This window comes from Perca flavescens, chromosome 17, assembly GCF_004354835.1.
Source record: "Perca flavescens isolate YP-PL-M2 chromosome 17, PFLA_1.0, whole genome shotgun sequence".
In the NCBI taxonomy this organism is placed as follows: domain Eukaryota; kingdom Metazoa; phylum Chordata; class Actinopteri; order Perciformes; family Percidae; genus Perca; species Perca flavescens.
Window position 1 is genome coordinate 30,438,155 of NC_041347.1, and position 24,538 is coordinate 30,462,692.

The 24,538-nt window shown below is 41.4% G+C and overlaps 1 protein-coding gene across 6 annotated transcripts in view; it reads right to left on the reverse strand.

The window, feature by feature from the left end:
- The window catches only part of LOC114571834 (attractin-like protein 1), a 322,321-nt gene that overhangs the window by 183,951 nt on the left and 113,832 nt on the right, over positions 1–24,538 (reverse strand). For all 6 annotated transcript variants that reach the window (XM_028603035.1, XM_028603034.1, XM_028603036.1 and 3 more), the window contains 2 exons: positions 19,890–20,138; positions 19,015–19,152 (listed from right to left, as the gene is read on the reverse strand). In XM_028603035.1, the coding sequence (XP_028458836.1) occupies positions 19,015–19,152; positions 19,890–20,138 (387 nt within the window). The remainder of the gene's footprint in view (positions 1–19,014; positions 19,153–19,889; positions 20,139–24,538) is intronic.

Here is a 24,538-nt window from a genome sequence, read left to right on the forward strand (position 1 = left end):
TAGACGTTACATGGGTTCCATAATAACGCAGCAATTAGCTGTCCCCTCTGGTAAACTTCAGGGACATAAGGCAGAGGTGTCAAACTCAATTTCCCAGAGGGCCACACGGGAAACTAAGAATCACATCAAGGGCCGGACATGTTTAGTTTACTCACATGCTTTTATTTCATCGAAAAAGTCTTTTTTTTAATGGATTATTGCGTGTCTCATTTAGCCTTCTCACTTACAGTTTGGTCATCATAAAGCCCCAAAAAAGTAACTTAGCCATCAAAGAAAAAAAGCGACAAAAAATGTCGAAAAAACCAACAAAAACATTGGAAAAACCGCCAGAAAAGGCCCCAAAAACGTTGGAAAAGTGGCCAAATCGTCAGAAAAAAGCGACAAAAACTAGGTGGGCCAAAATTTATTGTGAACCTAAATTGATACGTGGGCCGGATCAAAATCTGCGAGGGGCCGCATTTGGCCCGCGGGCCTTGAGTTTGACACATGCGGCATAAGGTAACATCCTGGATGGTGAAATGTCTCTTTTGGAAGCTATTTACCGTAGCTAGTCCGCTTTCGATTAGAGCCACCAAGATGGGAGCCTTTTCCTTTGGCGAGTCTAATCTTTTAATCATTTTGTTACGCAAAAGCAAATGTAGCCGGATGATTCACATGGAGCCGAGACTGTAATTTAGACTCTAAATCACTTCTGCATGGAGTGACTAATGGCAGAGACAAACAAGAACGGTCACTATACCCTTGTGTTATGGTGTGCAGGCGTGTGTGTTCACGTCCACACAAGGCCACTCTTGCCTGTGTCCCTCTCCAGCTGAACTGACTTTGTGCTTGTTCTTATTCTTTCCAATTGGCACGGAGACAGGGCCTGTAATAAAACAGTGGTGCGCTCGGGTCAAGGTAAAGCCAAGGCACCGGCGGATAATGAGAGGAAAACAACCTCTCCCATCCCCACTCCTCCCTCTGCCAGGGAAGAGGGTCTGATCGGATCACTTATACAGAACAAAAACAAGGTAGAGGACCTAAACGCTGCTTTAAATATTTCGATTTTCGAACACACACATACACGCGGAACACACTGAGTGGCAGAAAAACAAGGCGGCACAGAGGGGCAACTAAATGTCAACGGGATGAAAGTCAAACTGAACGCTCTTCAAAATACAACATCAATCTATTACTTGAAATTACATTGACCCATCACAGAGAAAGAAAACCTTTGCAGAGATACCCACTGAACTGTACGGGTTTGGGAGATGAAAGAGCCTTTAAAAAAAGGCTTTAAGACTTAAGATAATAGAGAAATAACAGGCGCAGACTCGGGTCACCCTGCTGTTCAAACAATTTTGATTTAGCAGACAGTCAACAAAGACATAGGACACAGCTAGCAGAAACGTGCATTTGTGAACTCACACAGATGTTGCCAATAGCACTTTTGGAATGTAAATGGACTGTTTTTATTTTATTTTAACGACTACTCAAAGGGCTTTTACATAGTAAAGGGGAACCATTCACCATTCACACGCTGTGGCCGAGGCTGCCGTACAAGGTGCCACCTGCTCATCAGATAAACATTCACACACATTTACACTCGGGGTTCAGTGTCTTGCCCAAGGACACTTCAACGGCCAGGGATCAAACCAACAACCTTCCGATTGGCAGGCGACAACTCTACCTCTGAGCCACAGCCGCCAACGCAGATTGAGAAAAAAGAATGAGCCAGAGATGAAGAAATGTGGCTTAAAAAGCTGAAAGTCATTTTTACTGTTTGACTTTTGAGAACCAACTTACCGAATACCACAATTAGGCCTGTAACAATTATCACATACAGTATTTGTCAATCTTTTTACATGATTTCTTTGTTTAACCACAATGAATTGCTAACATTAGCGAAGGTCTTGGGGCGTATGACTGGTCACTGTAGATTTTGATTAGAAGTGCCAAATTGTAATTACATAGTTAATTATTGGTCGGACTGATTTATTATTATTATTTCAATTGTTGGCACTTGACCCTTAACACGTTCATAGCAACATTAGACATTTTTTTTTCATGATAATGAAGAAGCATTGTTTACTTCATAGGGTGTGTATTTGTTTTATCACATTATCTGGGTCACATAACTGATATATAAACAAAAGATGTATCCTGGGATTCATTCCAAACTTGAATTTGTTTAAAAAAAAAAAAAAAAAAAAAAAAAAAGTAATAAATAAATAAATATTCTTGAATTTGACTGAGAAAGTTATATTGTTAATCGCAATTATTTCTGAGACAATTAATTGTACAGCAAAATTTTGGAATTGTTACAGCTCTAACCACACTCATCTGAGAGCTTCAAACACACACACACACACACACACACACACACACACACACACACACACACACACACACCCCCCCCCAAGGGAACTGAGACTGCTCTCAGCTTTCTATCTAATCTATCTGTAATCTCAAAGGCCAAATCATACATTGAACTAAGACACTCGAACAGACAGCCGGGACCATACAGTCTACGGCCACAACCTCAAAAGAAAAGCCTAATTATTCCAGATCTATCGATAAAACGGAGCGAAATAGTGTCACAGAGATCTTCGTTAGCCTCTCTCGCCTCTTCAAACAAACACGAAGCCACAGTAATTCCCTGAGCAGTAAACAGCGGAGCCGTCCCAGCACACAACAACTCCAGACTCTGCAGAGTGCTGGGAGGTTGAGATACATAGCTACTCCAACATTTCATCCACATTTCATCTCCAAAACTGCTTGAAACTGTTTGAACTGATAATACGGAAACGTACACACTTGGTTATTAAACTGCTATCTAATTGATTAATTAATTATCAGGTTTGGTTTAGACAGGGCAAACGCTATCAAACCTTTATTATTATTATTATTATTATTATTATTATTATTATTATTATTATTTATCGCTGGATTCTTCTTTAACTTATGCAACCTTATAGACAACTTGTTGTTGTTGTTGTTGTTGTTGTTGTTGTTGTTGTTGTTGTTTCCCCCCAGTATCTGTGCATTTTAAATGTTGCATTTCTTCGGTTTTGTTCACTGATAAAACCCCTCCATTCACAGAAACACTCCCTGTCTTTCTTTCTGCCCTTTGATATTCCGTGCAGAAGCTGCAGATCAATCTGTAAACTAGACCTGCAGGCTGTTTCAGGATGTTACAACATGGAGTTCACCGAAAGGAGTATCATCTGAGCCGTCAACTGTGCCGTCATTGTTCGAAACGTACGTTATTCAAAGTGATTCTACTGAGGCTGCTGGGACATTTGAGCACGACAGATACACATGTCTGGAAGCCGGTGTGTCGGCTCACGCTGCAGCACAATAACCCAAACTGGTTCACTGAAGACAAAACTAATGTTTAGCTTTCAACTGATGGACATACCAAACTGTGACGCATACAATATGACAGAGATAGATGGATAAGTTACAAGTTACCAAGGACATACACACATACTCACTCCCACACCAAAAATACAACAAATATACTCAAAATAATAAATAAGATAAAATAATAGATAGCAAAATGCCAGAACAACAACTACTGAAAAATATACTTAAATGAATGAACAAGAATGTACATGTAAATACAAGAGTAGAATAAAATTTACAACCTACATACAGTACAAAATAAAATATGTGTGTGTGTGTGTGTGTGTGTGTGTGTGTGTGTATATATATATATATATATATATATATATATATATATATATATATATATATATATATATATAAATCATAAACTCATATTATCTGACTTGGTAAGATGGCAAAGACACCCATTTACCCTTCCTTAAAGTCCATAAAACTGACCTGTCATGAACAGTGTGGGGGAAACTTAATCTACCTCCACAGTACACACTAATATAAGTATAACTTTCTTTAGAATAATACGTTACTGGCTTTCACCATACAATAAATCCATTCAGTCAGTCAGGCTCTCTCACTAAACATCGAGATCCTTATTGTAAGACAGACACTTGACTCATGCAACCAGTCTGCAGACACAATCATATTCAAGTGCCCAGACGGGAACTCAATTCAATGTGAGAGAGCAACTGGAGAGGAAGGAGGGAGAAGCACGGGATTCATGAAAGGAGAGAGAGAGAGTAAATGAACGGACGGAGGAGAAAGCACATGACGCAGCACCACTTGCTGACAACACAGAAATAAGCCGCGATATAAAGAAACCTGATCTCCTTGCAAAAAAAGGCTGATTTGATATAAATCACATTTCCCACGACTTGTGCAAGCCCCCTGAAGAGAGTACAATTTCTCACCCCACTGCCTCCGCATGTACACACAATACAAAAGGTCCCTGTGTGTGTGTGTGTGTGTGTGTGTGTGTGTGTGTGTGTGTGTGTGTGTGTGTGTGTGTGTGTGTGTGTGTGTGTGTGTGTGTGTGTTTGCCTCTCAATCTGTGTGTCTGTATGAGTCAGACATAGACAGGTAGAGCTGAGGAGATGAGTCAGTTAGAAAACATGGGAGAATAGTCCTGGGCTCCGTCTTATTCCTGAGGCGCTTGCAGTTATAAACTCAAGATAACTTAATGGGGACTCAAGGGCCCTTGTGGTGCTCAACATTGCTCCAAAGGCTTTTTGTGCATTTCTGTGAATCCTTCTCTCTGCTGCTGCTAAATACCGCTCAGTGGGTAATTCAATTAATTCTCCACCTCCTCTGCTCGGACAGGAAGGGAAGAGTTCAGATCATGAATAAAAGAAGCCAGACGTTTTTTTTTTCTTCCCAACCATGTGAATTAGCACTGGAATTTCTTCTTTCAATAGCATTTCTTTTATTATTTCTCTTCTGCTCTTTAGGAATCTCTCCATCCAAACTATTTGCCATTGAAAGAAAGAAAAGAAAAAACTGAGTAATGGTGTAAGCGGGAGCGGTGTTGACCAAAAGCATTTCCATAATTCATGTGGGACTACTCAAACAATATGACTATATGCAACGGGGCAAACAAAGAGTCAACCAAACAAGCAGACATTATCACACATGCATAAAATTGGGCTCATTGAATCCACAAGAGTCTTAGCTTTCCAGTCATATCGAATTCATGCAACTCCAAGACTGTTTGGGGACTCCAGTATCCAGTAAAAACCGAATTACGTCAGTACTACTGAGGACCGATTCACTTTAAAGGTCCCATGGCGTTCCCCCAGCCTGCCTATGGTCCCCTAGTAGCTAGAAATGGTGATAGGTGTAAACCGAGCCCTGGGTATCCTGCTCTGCTTTTGAGAAAGCTCAGATGGACCGATCTGGAATCTTCTCCTTATGAGGTCATAAGGAGCAAGGTTACCTCCCCTTTCTCTGCTTTGAGAATTTGGCCCACCCATGAGAGAGAGACATCATGGCTTTCAAACGAGCAAAGTGGCAGTTGGTCAATAGCATTTAAAGCTACAGACAGAAATGGCACATCCTAAGGAAAGCTCATTGTGGGACTGGCTCTAGTGGCTGTAATTCTGCACCAAGGCTGAATTTCAGGAAAGAGACTTCAGATACAGTATTAGGGGACCACTAAGGTCTATATAAAAGAGACTTCAGATACAGTATTAGGGACCACTAAGGTCTATATAAAAGAGACTTCAGATACAGTATTAGGGGACCACTAAGGTCTATATAAAAGAGACTTCAGATACAGTATTAGGGGACCACTAAGGTCTATATAAAAGAGACTTCAGATACAGTATTAGGGGACCACTAAGGTCTATATAAAAGAGACTTCAGATGCAGTATTAGGGGACCACTAAGGTCTATAACAAAGAGACTTCAGATACAGTATTAGGGGACCACTAAGGTCTATATAAAAGCATCCAAAGAGCACCATGTCATGGGACCTTTAAATCAAATGGGTAAATCAAATTTCTGTACTAGAGCGCATAAGCACAAGCATATGTGTCCTCTCTGCATGTTGACAGAGAGCGGAGCGTGGTGTGGTGCGGACGGAGCAAAAACAACGTTGACTTTGTTAATGTCACAGTGAGTCACAGCAAAGCCGATAAAGCAGTTGCAAGTGAGACTTGCAAGTGAGGTTAGACTTTTTAGAACGCCACGCAGACAGCATATATAAAAGGTATGGGTTAACGTTAGACTTCCTCTGTGACAGGCAGGCACCACAGTGTTACTATGCCCTATTGACTGACTGACAGGCTGAGGTTGTAGGGTTAAGGCAGGGCAACTTTATTTCTATAGCACATTTTAGCAACAAGGCAATTCAAAAAGCTTTACATAAAACATTACAGAGCAGTTTGGGTTAGGGTTAGGGAGAGTTTGAAAATAAAAAACTTCTTACAATAGAATAAGATGCAATTTTTTTTAGGGACGGGTTTGGGAGGGCAGAGGGAGGTGTTTTATTTTGTGTGACGTGTAAAATGTTCTAAGTAAATAACAAAATGTTACGTAAAATAGGATAAATAGGTTTGGAATTATTTTTACAACTGCAATTATTACATAATTATTACACAGGGAAAGTACAGAAAAAAGGTACCGCTGGGTACGGGAACCAAATTCCAGGTACTAGTATCAGTACCGTACAGGAAAAAAGGGAACGGTAGCCAACCTTAGTTCCCATAGAACCAATTTACATTCAGATATCTTAAGTTGAGAGGTCAAGGGACTCCTTTTAAAAAGACCCTGCCAGTTTTTTCCTCTCCAAAATTAAGCCTTTGGGAGCATTATTTTGCCCTCTTCCAGGCAAGCCAGCGTGACATGGACGGGAACGGCAATTTTAGTTTTTAGTTTTTTATTCTAGTTTTATGATACAAATACCTTCACCGTAGAGCCTGTTTCAGCCTCTGAAGGACAGTAATCCCCAGCAGTCCTGCGTGACTCTAAGGGTTAACATTGGTCTGACACTCCGATCCAATCAGCTGGCCAGGCCAGCGGGAACTCCCCCAGTGCGGGCCTGCTTGTGCAGGCCACTGTACTGAGACTGTTAAATGTTCATGACAATTTAATAAGGAAGTCACTAACCCAATGCAATCAGTCAGTCCAAGTGTCAACTGCACTGTAATTAGATTTCCTGAAAATATGGCGTTGTACGACGTGTTCACATGCCTGAAGTGTTGATAGGTTCCATATGGAAATCATCTATAAAAAGGAAAATGTCAACGTGCTTGTGATGGTGACATCTGTATGCACCTCTTTATTGAGAGTAACACCTTTACGTGTTGGCATTTCCTAATATTAGTGTTATTGTGTATCACAGTGGCTTATATAGACGAATATGGCTCTGATGCACGCAGTAAGCAGCTAATTAACAAAAGACTACTTTTGTACTGTACTGTTTACACGTACATGGTTATTTTGAAAAACAGACATTTCCCTTTGTTTGTGCCCTTCATGAAGTGTCCGACTGAGTGTCAATCACTGCTCATGCATTAACTCTCCCTTGTGGGGGCTTAGGAGACCATTTTGGGCTTCAGCGCTTTACCTTGCCGTCAGACAGCCCTTTACAACAGGTAACTGAAGCCGTTATCAATACCCGCTTCAAAACCACCTTTGACAAAAAGCCATTTTACCTCTCAGAACAGTCTCGATCAGTTGGTTTGTTTGTGATAATGTGTCCAAACTTTCACTTTAAGATGCCATTATTCTGCAAGATAAAATCTTGGAGTGTGGAGGATTGTATAATGGTAAATTGGTGTGGCTATGAATCAAAATGACATTCACAGTCAAAAAAAAGAATCCCATAATGCTTTCGAAATGTCACATTTTTCAAAATTCCTTTTCTTCCCTGTGCCACAGATTGAACCTACTTTATGCTCCAGATTATGATCAATCACATGCTCATCTCCATGAATATTTTTTCACCATCTTCATCATCATCAATGTCACCTTCCACCTACTGCTGACTCCTGCTTTTTCTTTGTCCGGTTCCACAGACGGGGCAGTTTGGTTCGATAAGAGACGACAGGGCTTTTTACTGTGTTTAATGAAGGGATAGTGGGGAATGGTCGAGGGCAAAGGGGGCAAACATGAAAAGGAGAGAGGAAGGAAGTCTGTAAAATATGTGGGAACACACACACGCATATATATATATATATATATATATATATATATATATATATATATATATATATATATATATATATATATATATATATATAAAGACAAAAAAAAATTTTTTTCATGTCTTAGTGACATCAAAGAGCCCTCGAATATAGTTTCCTTCCCTCAGCAGAATCTGATCAGTGAACTGTCGACCTTTACTCCCAGTGTCAGTTAGTTTAGGCCTATTTATTACACAGGGTTAATACAATATTGCCATTTCATGAAAATGAAACACTTGTATGATTTAACGCAGATTTCTAATGGATTTCCAAACGTTGGCAAAAATTCATAAAAAAAATAGATCTATTATCTAGTAATCAAAGTTTATATGTTTGCTTACTTGATGCGACTACAGACCGCTTAATGCAGTCTCGTAAAAGTTCAGTAAGTGAACTTATGTGGATCAGAATTTTACTTTTAGGAAGTAGCAACAATAAACATCCCTTCAGGAGAACTTGGACTCAGAGCCTACATGTCCCATAGCTAGGAGTCTGCACGCGCGCGCGCACACACACACACACACACACACACACACACACAAGAAATTAAATAAATAAAAAATATCACATTTGTAGTAGAAGTTGCATTTCTGCCAAGTGTGGAGTAAGTTGTGATGTTACTCTGAGGGCACAGAGAAAAAACATTCAAGCTAACCAAAATGCATCACCACAAACCACATGAGAAAGTTCACTGAGATTATTGGTCAGATGTGTTTGAGGCGGGAGCAAGGTCCAAAGTTAGCACCATCGATCTGAAATATGCAAGTGGCTGGTAGATTTGCTTCACTCACCAGCCCAAAAAAAACAATGGTAATCCATTGAGTGGCACGTTAAATTCAAACATTCACTAGCCATTTGGCTGGTGGACCCTGGGCGGGAGCAAGAAACTAAATACAGGAAGAAGGTCCTGTGTTCTGGTCTAGTGCATATTTCTGAGAGAAACATTGCTATGCAATTCTCGCTATTGCTACAACGTCGACTTGCGTCTACGCAAGCTGCTACAGTTTGCATGCTCTGCAGCATCACAGAATGCAAAACACACATGACTACAGGAACTGTTTAGGTCAAACTTCCAGAGTACACCTGGTAGTTGGGTTCGATTGAGGTCAGATTACTTTCCCACCACAAACAAACTCCTCCACAGTTTGTTTGGGACCGGACCGAGACCGCCTCCTCAAAGGGTCTTACGGCGGTTGTTTTGGTACGAACCGAGTGTGATTACTGTGTTCACACCTGCCCAAACGATCCGCACCAAGGGGCAAAAACGAGCCAGAGTCCAATGGACTTAAAAGCGCTGGTGTAAAAAAAGACCCTTAGTATGGTATGGGATACTTCATCTAAGGGCATTTTCACACGATAGTTAATTTGCTTTTGTTCCAAATCAGTTGATGAGATTGTGATTCCGTTTCGTTTCACACCTGGAAAAATACAAGCGTACCAAAATGCGTCATTACAAACCGCGCAAGAATGATCTTCACTCCACTTAGTGGTCGGATGTGTCTGGGGCGGGAGCAAGGAAGTAAATACAGGTCGTGGACACTAGTCGTGGATGTGTTAAGAGATCAAGTGCATATTTCGTGCATCTCCATGGTCAAAACCAACTAATTTTATTTAAATAATCAGACATTGTCACCGGGACTTCGCTCTGCTCTGCCGGTGTCTGTCTCTAACTTCAGCGGCAACTGTGACGTATGACGGGCTTGACCGCAGTCTGTTTCAGAGAGAGAAACACTGCAAGCTGCTACAGTTTGCATGTTCTGCCGCATTGCAGAGTCCAAAGCAGATCTGACTGCAGGAGCCATTTGGCTTACACTTGTGGAGTACTCATACAGTAGTTTGTGCGGCTCAAGGTCGGATCACGTTCTCACCACAAACTAACTGCTCCAGAGTTGGATTGAAAGCCCGCCGAGACCACCTCATCAAGGAAGTCTTGGTACGCTTGTTTGTTCCACTTTTGGTGCGCATCCGAGCGCGATTGCTGCATTCACACCTGCCCAAATGAACCGCACCAAGGGAGAAAACAAACTCTAGTGTGATTCAACCAAACTAAACAAAGCAGGTGTGAAAGCCCCCTAACACTACTGCTTGTTCGAAATGATAGCATAATGATATTAATTGAATGCTGGTGAGCTGCAAGCAATAAATGAAAGCACAAAGTCTCAAAGAAAGCAGCTTATTCGAGACAAGACATGAGTCACAGCTGCAGCTGCCTGGAGATCAAAAAGAATGCAAAAAACGTTCAAAATCATATTGACATAACCCTTTGTATGTGTGTGGTTCTGTGTGTAGGTCTTGTGTGTCTTTTGGTTTTTCTACGCGCCCGTATGTTGACCGGGTAGATGCCAGGATTAGGGCCACCGGGGGGAAGATGACTGGGTACTGCCAAGAATGCTGGGTACTGGCACAACAACGCTCCACAGGTAAATAAATCTATACACAAATATATACACACACACACACACACACTCAGAGACACACACTTAAGACAGCAGGTGAGAGCGGATTTGGCAGCTTCTCCACAGAGAAGACTGAATGGAGCGACTCTGCAGGCAGCATCCCTGTCTGCTCCTCTACTGCTGCTAAAGCTCAAACAACAGCTGGCTATGTCTGATCCATCACACTCTCACACACACACACACACACACACACACACACACACACACACACACACACACACACACACACCCCCCTGCTGTCCTAGTCTCTGGTTGTTGCTGCTGGGCTGCCAGCTTCTTGCAGAGACAGCACTCAACATCTCTATAGCTCCTGCACTGAACACAGATTCACAAAGAACTCCCAATGTTACACCCTGCTTAGACACTGTACATCAAAATCTCACAGAGATAGAGAGAGAGAAGGCGAGAAAGGGTGGGGGGGGCAAAACAAGATCGGTTGGGACATAAAAGACCACCCTCACCAGAAAACAACCGCATTGGTTGTTTGTTCAAATGTTTTCCTGACAAGCGACCTCTTGTGATAGTTCATAAAGAAAAGATTCTGACCAACCTCACGCTCCTTCCATCTGTGCTGCAGAAAGAGGACAGTCTTAGATAGAGGACAGTCTTCGGTCACTTGTCCACAAGAGGTTGCTTGGCAGAAAAAACAAATACGGGACATTTGAAATAATAAAAACCTAATAATACTTATATAAAGGTAATATTTACATGCCCATAACCAACACTGGGAAAACAATAATTGCTCTACTGGAAAGAAGAAAGCTGCCCCAAGCTACAAAACTAACTCCTAACAACATATAACTAGAGAAAGAAATTCTCCACAATTTATATCAAGAACTTCTCCCTCTCTCCCTTTCTCTCGCTCTCCATAAATTTATAGTGATAACTTTTTTAATCTTTTAATCTTGATTTAATCTTATTCTTTTTATTTCCGAGAGACTGAAGAACACTAGACGTCCTGTCTAGGCCCCACAAGAAACAAGCCCTGAACTGAGCTGAACCTGCGAGAAATGATGAAACCCGACAAAACAACCTCAAGACCCAACAGCAACCTTTGACTTGTGTTTCTCTGCATCACAACAAGCAGCATGACTGAAAGTCCTTAGACAGCTAGAGCGAGCATGTGAGGTAGTGCACAGAGAGAGAGACAGAGAGACAGAGAGATAGATAGATAGATAGATAGATAGAGAGAGAGAGAGAGAGAGAGAGAGAGAGAGAGAGAGAGAGAGAGAGAGAGAGAGCGAGAGAGAGAAAGAGAGTACAGAGCGAGAAGAAGACAGGGGGGATGCTGATGTGAATCATGCAAAATTTATGGAAGCAATAAAACTGTTCAGTGTGAGGTGCCGATGGCAGAGGAGCGTTATACACTGAAGCTCTGGGTAGCAAAAGATAACAAGCACAAGAAGAAAGAATACAAGCCAATGTCTTGCCTGGAACACAATTCAGAGGGAAGCATGAGAGCACAGTGCTGGTTGCAGCGTCAGAAAACCAGAGCACCGGCAGAAAGATGCTTCATTTGTGAAGGGTTGTAAAATAACTTGATCGTTTGCACTAGGGCTGCACAATTAAGGCCAATTTGATGAAAATCATAATATGAACTAGTGCAATATTCAAAATCGCAGGGGGGTCAAATCAAATATGTCAAACCAAATTAAGTATTAGTGCTGCAGAGACGTCCCAGTCTACAAATCCTATCCTCCAGAAAAAAATCTTTGTTTGGTACAGATCCTCGCAAAAAAAAAAAAAAAAAAAAAAAAATCACACTGTAATCATTTTCAGTGTTTCCCCACACATAGGATTTACTTGGGCACACCGCCCAGGTAGAGTGAGGCCCGCCCAGGTAGATAACATCCAAATAAAAAAAATTTCCCAATCAACAATGTATTTTTTGCAGCGCACACAGATCAGCTGCCCCCAGCCCCCCCCTCGTGAAGATGCGCTCCACTTTAAACAAAAAGAACAAACTTTCAACAAAGAAAAAATAATTAACTTTAGATAGCCTTAGTCTTATATGATTTAACAGGAATTAGGAGGCCACAGTGTTGAGATCTTTAATAACATGTAACTTTCTGTATGGATCATAGTATAAAGGTTTAGTTGCATATAATAGCCGATTTGGTTTCTGGGTAATCAGATATTTTATCTGCTGAACCATAACATTTGACAAAGCACTTAATGGCTACACTTCATCTGTATCAGCTTTTAGTCTGATTTGTTTAATATGTAAATCGTTATTTATTTCTAAAGTATCTGTTATTGTATTGTATATGTAGCCTAGTCACTGTTTTCAATAAATAGTTTGACTAGTTTTAACTGAACCCAGAGAATGACACAAAAATGATCATTCCCTCCAATATCGTGAAGCATGTTGCAATATCAGTCAAAATAATCAAAATTAGATATTGTCCTCATATCAGGCATATGGAAATCCAGAGTTCTCGCGAGAGCACAATTTGAATTTACTCAGCGAGTCACTCTGGCATTCAGTAATGATGCTCGTTAACTATGCCCTTGTAGCCGAGCTGCACCAATCACATTGGTGTATCTGATATAGGCGGGCCACAGGTGAGCTAAACGGATGATGACAGTGCTGCGACGTCAAAGTCATTAGTAAACATTGCAAGATGGCTACGGATGAACACCAGTTGTTTGAAACGGCTATGGCCGCTACATTGAATGAGCTAGACTTGGCTTTTTATCTAAAAGAGGAACAGAAGACGGCGCTCAAAGCGTTGCTTTGCAAGAACAACGTTTTTGCTGTTTTCCTGACCGGATACGGCAAGTGTTTAATCTACCGGTTAGCTCCGCTGGTAGCTAAGAGTTTAATATACCATTTAGCTCCGCTGGTAGCTAAGAGTTTAATCTACCGGTTAGCTCCGCTGGTAACTAAGAGTTTAATCTACCGGTTAGCTCCTCTGGTAGCTAAGTGTTTAATCTACCAGTTAGCTCCTCTGGTAGCTAAGTGTTTAATCTACCAGTTAGCTCCTCTGGTAGCTAAGAGTTTAAATCTACCAGTTAGCTCCTCTGGTAGCTAAGAGTTTAAATCTACCAGTTAGCTCCTCTGGTAGCTAAGAGTTTAATCTACCAGTTAGCTCCTCTGGTAGCTAAGAGTTTAATCTACCAGTTAGCTCCTCTGGTAGCTAAGAGTTTAATCTACCAATTAGCTCCTCTGGTAGCTAAGAGTTTAATCTACCAGTTAGCTCCTCTGGTAGCTAAGAGTTTAATCTACCAGTTAGCTCCTCTGGTAGCTAAGTGTTTAATCTACCAGTTAGCTCCTCTGGTAGCTAAGAGTTTAATCTACCAATTAGTTAACACGTGCACTTTAAAAAATCTGTATTAGCCAATAAATTGGGTTTTGTCCAGCAAATTAAACGCATGTTAAGTAGGTTTCTCGTCCATTCACCTCATAAACATCCCATTTACACAATATTTTAAAAATGAGACTTCTACAAAAGACTAGCAATAATCAGATTTCATAATGGTGTTACATTTTGTAGCTTTGCTTTTTATGATCTAAACTGGTGTGTGTTAATTTCAATTTGAAAATAAATTACAAAACTGTAGAGCACACAGATTACAGAGATTTGGGTTAAATATTTGACAGAATATCACTGAAGTATTTTAAAAACTACCATAAGCAAAACATTTTCAAACAGCTTCACTTCTAATCATCCTTCCTGCAGTTCTGCTGGAGATGTGTCGGTCAGAAGAATTGGCTTTTTGTTTAGCGAAGGATTTAACCCACTGATTGTCCAGATAACCACTTCAACACTAGATGAGTGTGTCACTCACTATTAAGCTGTATTGTTCAGTCGTTTCAAGAGTGTGTATTGACATTCCTGAAAATGAGAATATTACAAATCGTTTTTTTTTAACTTCGTCTTCACGATCAACAATCTATACTGAAATCAGAAACATGTAACAGGGCTTCTTTTCTTTATAGATTTATCTTTCGGATTACTGCATGAATTGCATGATTAGTGCATGAAATGGGGAAAACGGCAGACCACAAATTCCCATAGCCAAAGGTTACATCTTCAAATTGCTTCTTAAGTCTGAGCAACAGTACAAAACCTGACAGTATCTCATTTACAATTATATACAACTGACAAAAAGCACAATATCTTCACATTTGAGGAAATGTAGCCAGTGAATGTTTAATATTTTTTTAGGGCTGGGACAATATGCTTTTGTCCTGATTCGATTCTTTCACGATACATGGCTGCAGAAAGGATTTTTATTGCCATTTTCATTTTTTGCGATTCGATAGTATTGAGCATGGTGATTTTTTTTTCCTTCTTTAACAAAAACAAAAGTTGATTAATACTCTTCTAGATAAAATATAGCATGAACAAATTTCAAGAAGAATGCACATCACATGTCAGTCAGTCTGTCAGTCTGACATTTATTTCATTTGCATTTTTTGCATTTTTTGCTTTCGGTCTGTTTTGCTGGAAACGGATATGATGGAGTCGCCATCAGTGGTACTGCATTAACAGGAAATATTTAGGTGAATCATAGGTAATAAAAGAAAATCCTTTTTTTTAATAAATTGTCGCAAAAAACAAACGCACAATGCATACGTGAACTGATTTTTTTCCCCTCACCCTAATATTTTTGCTTGATAAATGATCAACAAATGCCTTCAGTACTAAACACAAGCAGCACAAGCTGACCACTAACATTTTTTGAGGGGATGTGGTATCTACCTTGCTCCATGACTAAACATTACATTGTTGAGGAGGCAGAGCCTCTCTAACACCCTGACTGAGACACATAAATCCACCTTAAGTCTCTCCTTATCCTCAAGCACCCCTGTTAACGTGCCATTAAGCAAACCACAAACCGCACAGCCAGTCAGTGACACAACTGTGGTTGCACTACTTCCAGGTGCGAATGTTTCCATCTGCAAGGCGAGCAAGTTCACTCCAGTACAAACCCTTCCCAGTGATAAAATGGGATGTTTGGAGAGCATCAGTGTGTCTCTCCACTGTAATATAAACCAGACGCAAAATCAACTGAACAAAGACTCCCAGGATGTGAATAAAAAACATGCAGGTTTCCCGTCAGCCCCTAAAATGCACGTTCTCCTCTGAGGGACTAAAAGTCTAAACAGACATCAGACATGCTGTCAGCTGCAGCTCTGATGGTTGGCTCGGGTGCATTTAATTTTGGTATGGGTGCAGGACAAGGTGAACGCCACATTCAGAGAAAAGGGACGCTAATGCCCTAACACACACACACACACACACACACAAACACAACACACACACAATCCAGATTTGACAAGGTTAGTTAATCATTTGTCACAGGGACGGGGGAACGGACAGACTCCCCTTCTCCTCTGTCTGTCCTCCATCTCTTCCTCTCTATTTATCCCCCCATCTCCTCCTCCTCCATTCCTTCGTCGTCTCTCTATCCAAGGGCAACTGTTCTTTTTCACCGATATTAACCTTGTGCATCTCCCTACATGGTTTCATCTGTTTTTCCTTTCTCTGTTTGCCTGTCTTTGTCTCCGTTTCGTCCTCCCTCGCTCTATCCCCGCCTCTCTCACACCCTTCCATGCTCTTTACAACCCTATGAGCAGAGGCCTCCCCCCCTCCCCTCCGGTAGGTACAAAGCTGTCTCTCTATCATTCAGCCCTCTAATCGGCAACACATCATTGCCTCCCAGCCATTTAGCCCAAGGTAAATCTAGTGGTCCCTTTTATAACGGAGATAGAAAGAAGAATGAATGGATTGATGCACAAATGAACAGAGGGGTGAATTTACTGTAAGAGGGAATGACAGAAGTGTAGAGGAAGTAAACGGGGGGAAAATGAAGGGATAGTTGCAGTCAGTGTAGCCAAGAGAGAGGAGAGGAGAGGAGAGGACGGAAATGAACAACAAGTGAGGAGAGGAAAGGAAAGTTGACAAAATGGGAAAAACGGGGGGGGGGGGGGGGGGTGGGGGGGGGGGAGGAAACAAGAGGAGAGGACACAAAAGGGAAAGGGAAAGAAAAGAAGAGAAAGAAGACGAGAGGGGAGGAAAGCGTAAAGAAATAGACGAAAAAAAGAGAAGAAGAAAAGTAAGAAGGGAAAAGAAGATGAGATGTAAGAAAAAGAAAGGGATGAGAGAAGGGGCTCTGGAAGAGAGGAGACAAAAGGAAAGACTACAGAAAGTAGAATGATTAAAGAAGGGAAAGAGATTGATATATTTAAAAAAAAATATAGCATGAAGCATAAAAGGAAAGGAGGCATAAACGAGGCGTCAGAAATGGAACATGTGGGGAGAGAAAGAGCAGCAGAATGTGGCCAGGGGACGGTAAAGAGAGCAGAAGAAAAAGCCAGAATAAGAGCGAGAGCCAGGCTGGGGTGGAAAGAGAAATATTGCAAAGAAAGCCAAAGTCGAAGAGAGAAAGTGCATCAGAGGCTGTCCCGTACGGAGGCGACGAGAGGCGTACATCTATCAGAGCGCCGCTCGCTGCGAAAAGCCGCCAGGGACGGAGACACCAGTCAACTCAGGAAATAAGAAAATGATTAAGAGCGATTTAATGTCACGCCGCCGCCAAGCCAAAACGCACATCTGTCACCGCGAGACTGATGTGACTGCACCGCCCTCGCACTTCTCCTCACTCACACTCGGGCAGTCCCCCACTCATTCATTACACTCTCCAGCCTTTGATGTTGTTTCCCATCGAGGCTCGTATCATATACCTTCCCACGCCAAGCCTCCTGAGCCCGCGAATCACACACACACATTTTTTTTTTTTTTTTTCCTTTTGCTTTCTTTGTGTCATCCGACACACACACACACACACACACACACACACACACACACACACACACACACACACACACACACACACACACACACACACACACACACACACACACACAATCTGTTGTTAACAATTGCAGCTACAGGAGTTGATATGATTATTTCCATGTGAAGCAAAACAAAGCTGCTGACACAAGGATCCCAAGCAGAAAAAAATATGGATCAACTACAGTGATCTTTTTTTTTGGGTGTGAGAGTACAGCGTGAGTAAGTGTATGAATGTATACTACTATGCACTAGAAGCACCTGTCCCATTATGTGTATGTGAGTGTATGGTTTGTGGAAGGGTTTGGCCTGTGCGTATGAATGTATACTTTAAGCACTTAAAGGTGCCCTGCCACATGTATTTCATGACTTTGTGGTAATGTCTAAAGTTCTACCATGGACTCTGTAACATTTGTTGTGGAAAAAAATGCCTTGGTTACCGTGTTTCAAGCCATTCTAGAGTGGTATAGAAAGCCTGCAGGAAGACTCGGCTCGATTTCTGCCAGTTCTCATTAATATTCAACGAGCTAAGCTGTTTGAATCTGATTGGCTAACAGCTAGCCAATGAGAGCCTGTCTGTCAGAATCCTTTACCTAGCCCAACTGGGCGAGCTCATGGATAGTAATGAGCTCAGGCCAATATGATGTCAGACTGACCAGCTTTTGTGATTGGTCTGATTTCTCTGCTTATTTCTTTTCAGTGGCTAGAGCTGACAGAGGAGGTAGCAGTTCATTTTCACATTCACGACATAACACAAACACATATGGACCTAACAGATTTCAAAAAATGCAAGGAAAAATTATTTTGTATGGCAGGGCACCTTTAAATTTTGTTGTGACAATGTTTTACAATGACAAATAAATGATTCTGATGATTAATCAGCGCCGCTTTTCCCTAAGTCAGACCTCTCCGCAGTTCCCTAGGAACGCCAAGAAATGGAAGCAGAGACTCAACTGAGCTGCTGCTCCCTCGCTGTCTGCAGACCACAATCCTTTCCCAACTAAAAAGGCCTGTGTAGTTTGCCTTCTCACTGCTCTACTGAACCCAAAGCTCAACAAAAAACCCAAAGCCCACACTCACAGCTTTTAAACACTGCCCCCATCAGGTCGGTTGTGTCTATTGCAGTGTGGCAGACTGCCTGCAGCAGTTTATACATGCCTTTAATGGCTCATTATTTCTTTATAAGCAAATCAGAGCAAGAAGTGAAGGCGACACATGGCTTAGAATGGGGGAATTCATCCAAAACACACTGGAGAAACCTCTAACTTTAACTGAGCTCTAGAAACTTTTTTTTTTCTTCTTACAGCAAACTTTCTTTCTCAGAGAAATCAACTAGGGCTGCAAAGATGAAATTGATTAATCGATTAGTTGCCAACTATTCAATTAATGGCCAACTATTTTGATAATTGATTAATCGGTTTGAGAATTTCTTTTCTTTTGAGAATTAGAGTAATTCTCTAATTCCAGCTTCCTAAATGTCTATTTCTAGTTACTTTAGTCCTCTGTGACAGTAAACTGAATAGATTTAAGTTGTTTTTTTCATAATTTAAATCATTTAAAAGATTATTTTACTTGTTTTAAAAAAAGGGTTAACTTTAAGGACCCAAGTTGCAGACCCATTTTGCAGATCACGACAAAAAAAAAAAAAAAAAAAACCAGGCAAAGCCTCGTGACCTCTGCACTCACCGTTGCACTTTCCTCCGTTGGTGGGGTCGCCATAGTAACCGGGCATGCAGCTCTGGCAGTGCACCCCCGCCGTCAGGTTCCCGCAGTGCTCGCACACGCTGCCGTTCACACACCTGCTGTGGCCATTACACTGGCACACTGCAAGGAAATCACACACCAACACAAGACCCACTCAGCTGATAGTTTATAAGGTATGACAAGAGCAATAAATCCTATACCTTCATTAGGATTATTATCAGGGTGCGATTTGCCGGGGGAGGAGGGGGGGTAATTATCCCCTTTCTGGTCTAGATATACCTGCCTCTGCTGAATTATTTTTATCCCCGGTGGAGACAAAATCTACCGCCCCTCGAAGTGATCAATGCTACTTCACCAATAGACCATATATTATAAACCTTAAAAAATAGAAGTATTTTAAGCTAAGTTAAGCGCTGTAAGGTGAACAGTCGATAGTGTAATAGAACGATAAAATCCAAAATGGACAACCCACTGACAGACGTGAGACAATAAATGACCATGCGTATACACTGGAAGGGGGATTTTATTTTTGCATGTTTTGCATTGTTGTGCATGACGGCAGACCCTATGTGTCCGCATGAGGAAGTTAAAGATGAGAGTAAAAATACTGATGAGTTAAATAAGATTTTTTTTTTTTTTTTTTTTTTTTATATTCCTGCAAATGCAATGAAATTTGGGATTTATTTTCATGAATAAAAACGTTTCAAAACATCACACACACAACCTCTTTTCTTCCACAAATCGCACCCTGATTATTATGTTCAGTTTTCTGTTGAGAGGTGCAGACAGAAAACCCCCAGACAGAGAGAAACTGTTCGTTTTTAATTCAGCTGGGTGACAGAATGTGGTTCACTCACCGGGACATTGGATGAAGGCCCAGTTGTAGCCTCTATCAGACGAGCAGAGGCTCTGATCCAGCACCATGTCCCTGTCTCGTAGTCTGTCTCGGTCTCGGGGCCCGGCTCTGGCGATTGCGGGCTTCAGAGGGCCTCGGTAGGACCCCTCCATGCAGACACCCCTGCCGGTGTTACTGGGATCACCGCACCAGCCGCACTCCGTCCTCTCCAGACACTCGGCACACGTCCTCAGACCGGAACAGTTGTGGGCTGGAGAAGGGATGTGAGACAGGAGAGGAGATAAGGAATCAAAAGAGTTCCAAATGTTTTTAGAGTGAAGAGAGGAAACGTCTGATAGGTTTCTGGTTTTGTTCACAAACTGATACCATTTTACTGGAGTATAAAGATAGTTGTAATACTTTTTCTATCTTTGATAACTGTCCACGACAACACGTAATGGCCTCTTTACTTCCGGGTCAAACCCAAAAGTAGCGAAGGAGAAAATGTTCGCAGATGGGTTTTTGGATCTGCCAGGACATAATTGTTTGTCACTGCCTTCCAAAAAGTCTTTTAAATGGCCGTTACAAATAATGACTCAAGTGAGCTTTTTTCTGATCTGTTGTCAGTCACCTTTTTTTTTTTTTTTCAGAAAGTGAAAGTCTTCCATTTTCATGATTCATTCTTCACAGAAATTCATTGACAATTATTAACTGTGATTAAGTCAACAGAATGACACAAATTGACCTTAAATGCATCACTCTAACCTTTTTTTTTTTTTTTTAGCTGCAAAAGTTGCTGATAGGATGGGTTAAATGAGGCGTCTGATTCTCCCTACGTTGTGCTGTGCATATACTGTACATGTATGTGACAATAAATAAAACTACATGTATGCAAATACATTAAAACAGAAGCTATATCTGCATTTCTGCAATGTATTAACACACATTAGTAAAGCATCTTAAAGCATCTTTAAGGCCTATTCTGACCACAGTCTGTCCTTCAGACTGTACTATAGTTAATCCAAACAGCTTCGAGCAAAGCATAAACCTAATAAACAGGTCCAGTGATATAATCTACCTTCCTCCTCTAATATACTTGGAGTCTTTTGTTCTCACCTTTTCTTTGACCCTCAACATTAAGAAAGAGAATGACTTTAGTTTCCCACAGCATTCCACATGTTGAGAAGTGCATTTGTATTCATAAAAGTGGATGTGACATTCAAAAACACTTCACTGGTGCAAATTAAAAATGGCACTTTATTTTTTATTTATGGTATGGCATTCAATACTTGTAAAAGAAAACAAAATTGTCATACTGAAGCCTTTTTTTGTTCATTTAATGTGGCGAAAAGTGACAAGAATAAGAAATCAAGTGGAAGAAGCCGGCCTTCCAAAGTGAACTCTACAGCTTGTTATGCTTGTTTTCGACATCAACTCGTCTTCCTGTAATGATAAATTTGAAGCCATGTTTACACGACAACGCTCGCGGGTGAAAACGACAAAATATTGTTATCAGGTGTTCCTTTTGTTTAGACGCCGACAGCGTTTTTGGGGCTTAAAAACGGAAAAAAGTGAACCCGCCTCCCAGAGTGGAAATCTTAAAACACTCCACCGTCGTGTTCTCGTCTAAAGGGTAAAAACGCAAAAGTCTGCTCCGATTTACTCATGTTACATAAATCAAAATATAGAGTGATTACTCGCACATGGCCACGCTGTTGGGTACCCACAGCCTGTCCATACTTTGTCCGGATGGCCTTCAGCTTTGATGATATTTGACTTTTACAGATAGCGTCTTTCTCGTGTGGATATGATGTCCCTCCCAGGTACAGGATACTGCTGAAGACATTCGGTCCATATGTCTATACAGTATATTTTGAGTGGCAGGACTCCCAGTCCACGCCCTGTTGTGCCACCTCCTCGTCTGTCAAGACAAAATTGTCAGCTTTTGTTGTTCGCTTCGCCATGTTTTGGTTTCGCGCTACTAGAAAGAGAAGTAGAAGGAAGGTTGGGGTCATAGTGCAACAGCTAGTGTCCCCAGACACATTCGAGACATCTTTTCAAAAGGTACCGTGCAAAAACAACAACAGTGTTTTCTAACAGTTGCGTGACCAGAGACGTTACAAACCTGAGGTAAATATTGGAGATGTATTTGAAAGATGGAGACAGCTTACAGCCCAAAAGGACGCAGAGTTGGCTAATTTCCTCCTGAACAGGTAGCTAAGAATTAGCTTCAGGGTAATTTATCACGGCTGCAAGTGACAGGCATTTTATGTCATTTGTGTACTCACATTGAATTATATAGCTAGAGTACCAGTGTTGGTTACTCGGAAAAACAATTTCACACAGCCAGTGAAAGTGATCCCAACTGGTCCTGGCTAACGCCGCCATGCTAACTGCTAGCTAACGTTCCCGGAGGAGCAGGCAAGCGGGCCACGGCTGTTTACAACGTGTAGCCTGTTAGGTCGGGTAGAATCTATCTCCTTTGACGCTCGTTCATATTTTTTCGAAAAATATGTACTGGAAGTAGAAGGGCGTGAATTCGGCCACTTGATCGTGACCTCCTACTTCTGAATGTACCGACTGGAACACTCTGAAGCGTACACTGCCCCCATCAGTTCCGGAAGAGGCGCAGCACCGATGCTGCTAACACTGGCATTATCGCTAACAGTGCCTACGGTGCTTCAAAAAATGGCCATTGTCTGTGTTTTGTCATTTTAGAACCGGAAGGTGTCGGTAGTATCGGTTCTCGTGACATCCCTACTTATGAGTCTTTGGGCTCCGCGGGAAACCAAAAGGTTGAGAGGAGTTATCCGAGGTGTTGGTGTTGATTTAAATGCAGCGTCAAGTCAAATTTGCATTTTCACCAGAAGTTGCTGCTTTTTCGAACACGAGCCATTTCCATAAGCCACAGATGTTGTAGTTGAACATGGATCTCTTTCTCCCTGCCGGCTAGCTCTGCTGGAACACCGCGCCTGTCCTCTGCATGGGTGTTTGCAGGCTCCCTCGTTGCATTATTCAACTGTAGCAATGCTGATTCATTTGTTCTCTCTGCCCCTTTATAATTACAAACTTCTTCTCTCGCTCTCTCAGATTCACTCTTTATCTTACTCTCTGCCACATTTTTATCCTGCTCTTTTGGATCTTTTTTCCTGTCTATTCACTAAGCCATCTTCCCCTCTTGTGCTCTTTCAGCACTGCTTTCTTCACAGCTATACCCTCGTCTCCCTTATTTCCCGTCATTCTGATTTAATTTGCGTTTCTTCTGGATGACTTTAACACACTTTGGGCATAAATGAAATGGAATGGAACCCTGCTTTTTCTTCATCTCCTCTTTTCATCTCTCCCCTACTGTGTTCCTCCCTCCGGTTTTTAATTCTTTTATTCCTCCTCTGAAAACACTGGATCTTCACTTGAGTCAATAGTTCAAAGACTCAGAGTATCCCTAATCCTCCACACCATAGGATTTCTTCTGCCAGAAAAGCACGTATTTATATTACCCAAGAGCTGTTTTAATATCCAATAAACATACCAGGCCTGTTTATCATTTTCAAATACGATTCAGATTGCAGGAAATTGGTAGCCGCTCTTTGTAAACCCCACACTTTTCATGTGCCAAACCTTCACATTTTAATACCAAAAAATAGATTACTTGTCTTTGATTTAATAGATCCAATATGCAGCCGTTTTGTGTCCCTCCAGGTCAGGTTATTAGACTCGCAGTGGCAGCACAATTTTTGCCTCGCTCATTATGATTGAGCGATGCTCAAAAGGCACTTACCAGTTCTCCCCTTAACATGAACCCCATTTAAACTCTGCACTGCTCTGTCATTGGTCTTTATATATATATATATATATATATATATATAAGGGCTGGGCAACAATTAAAAGTTAAGCGATTAATCGCATGATTTCCCTGATTAATCGCGATTAATCGAATTGTTATATGCAAAATCCAATAATGAATTCAAAAGTAGCGTATAGCGCAATTTTATTTTAAATGTTCTACTAAGGGGAACGAAAGTGCCGTAACATGTTCTGCAAACACTTAACATCAGCATTTTGTTTTTATCAGGGAGTAGCATAAACATTCTTCTTGTGATGGTGCGTCTTGAGGGAATCTCATACCTGCCGTCATTTGTTACGATTCTCAGAATGTTTCTCAGACCGACGTCCTCCACGACACTAATGGGCCTGCAGTCTGTATCTATCCACTTCGCTATGGCATTTGTTAGCTTCTCTTGCCTTTGTTCATCTAAACTTCTCCCACACGCTGCATCTAACGTAGTCTGCTGAAGCCTCGCGCCACTGTTTGTTTGGTTGAATGATTTGCTGGTATCAACTGTGTGTATTGCATTTAGGTGATATTTAAGACTGGAAGTACTCCGGTGATAAGAAAATTCAACTTTGCAGTGGTTACAAATAACTTTTGTTCCGTCGACTTCGCCGTCTGGAAGAACTTTAAAATGTAAATGGCCATGTAAAAGTTCCGTACCCTTCTCCATGTTTGTTGGTTTGTTTATCCGCCAATTTTTTCCAGTTCCTGTAAGCGCGGAAGCAGTCAGCACAGACTTTTACAAAATAAAAGCCTGTGAGCAACAGACTTTTACAATAATAAAAGAAATAATAAAAACTGCGTTAATGCGCGCTAAAATAATTGTCGGCGTTGATTAA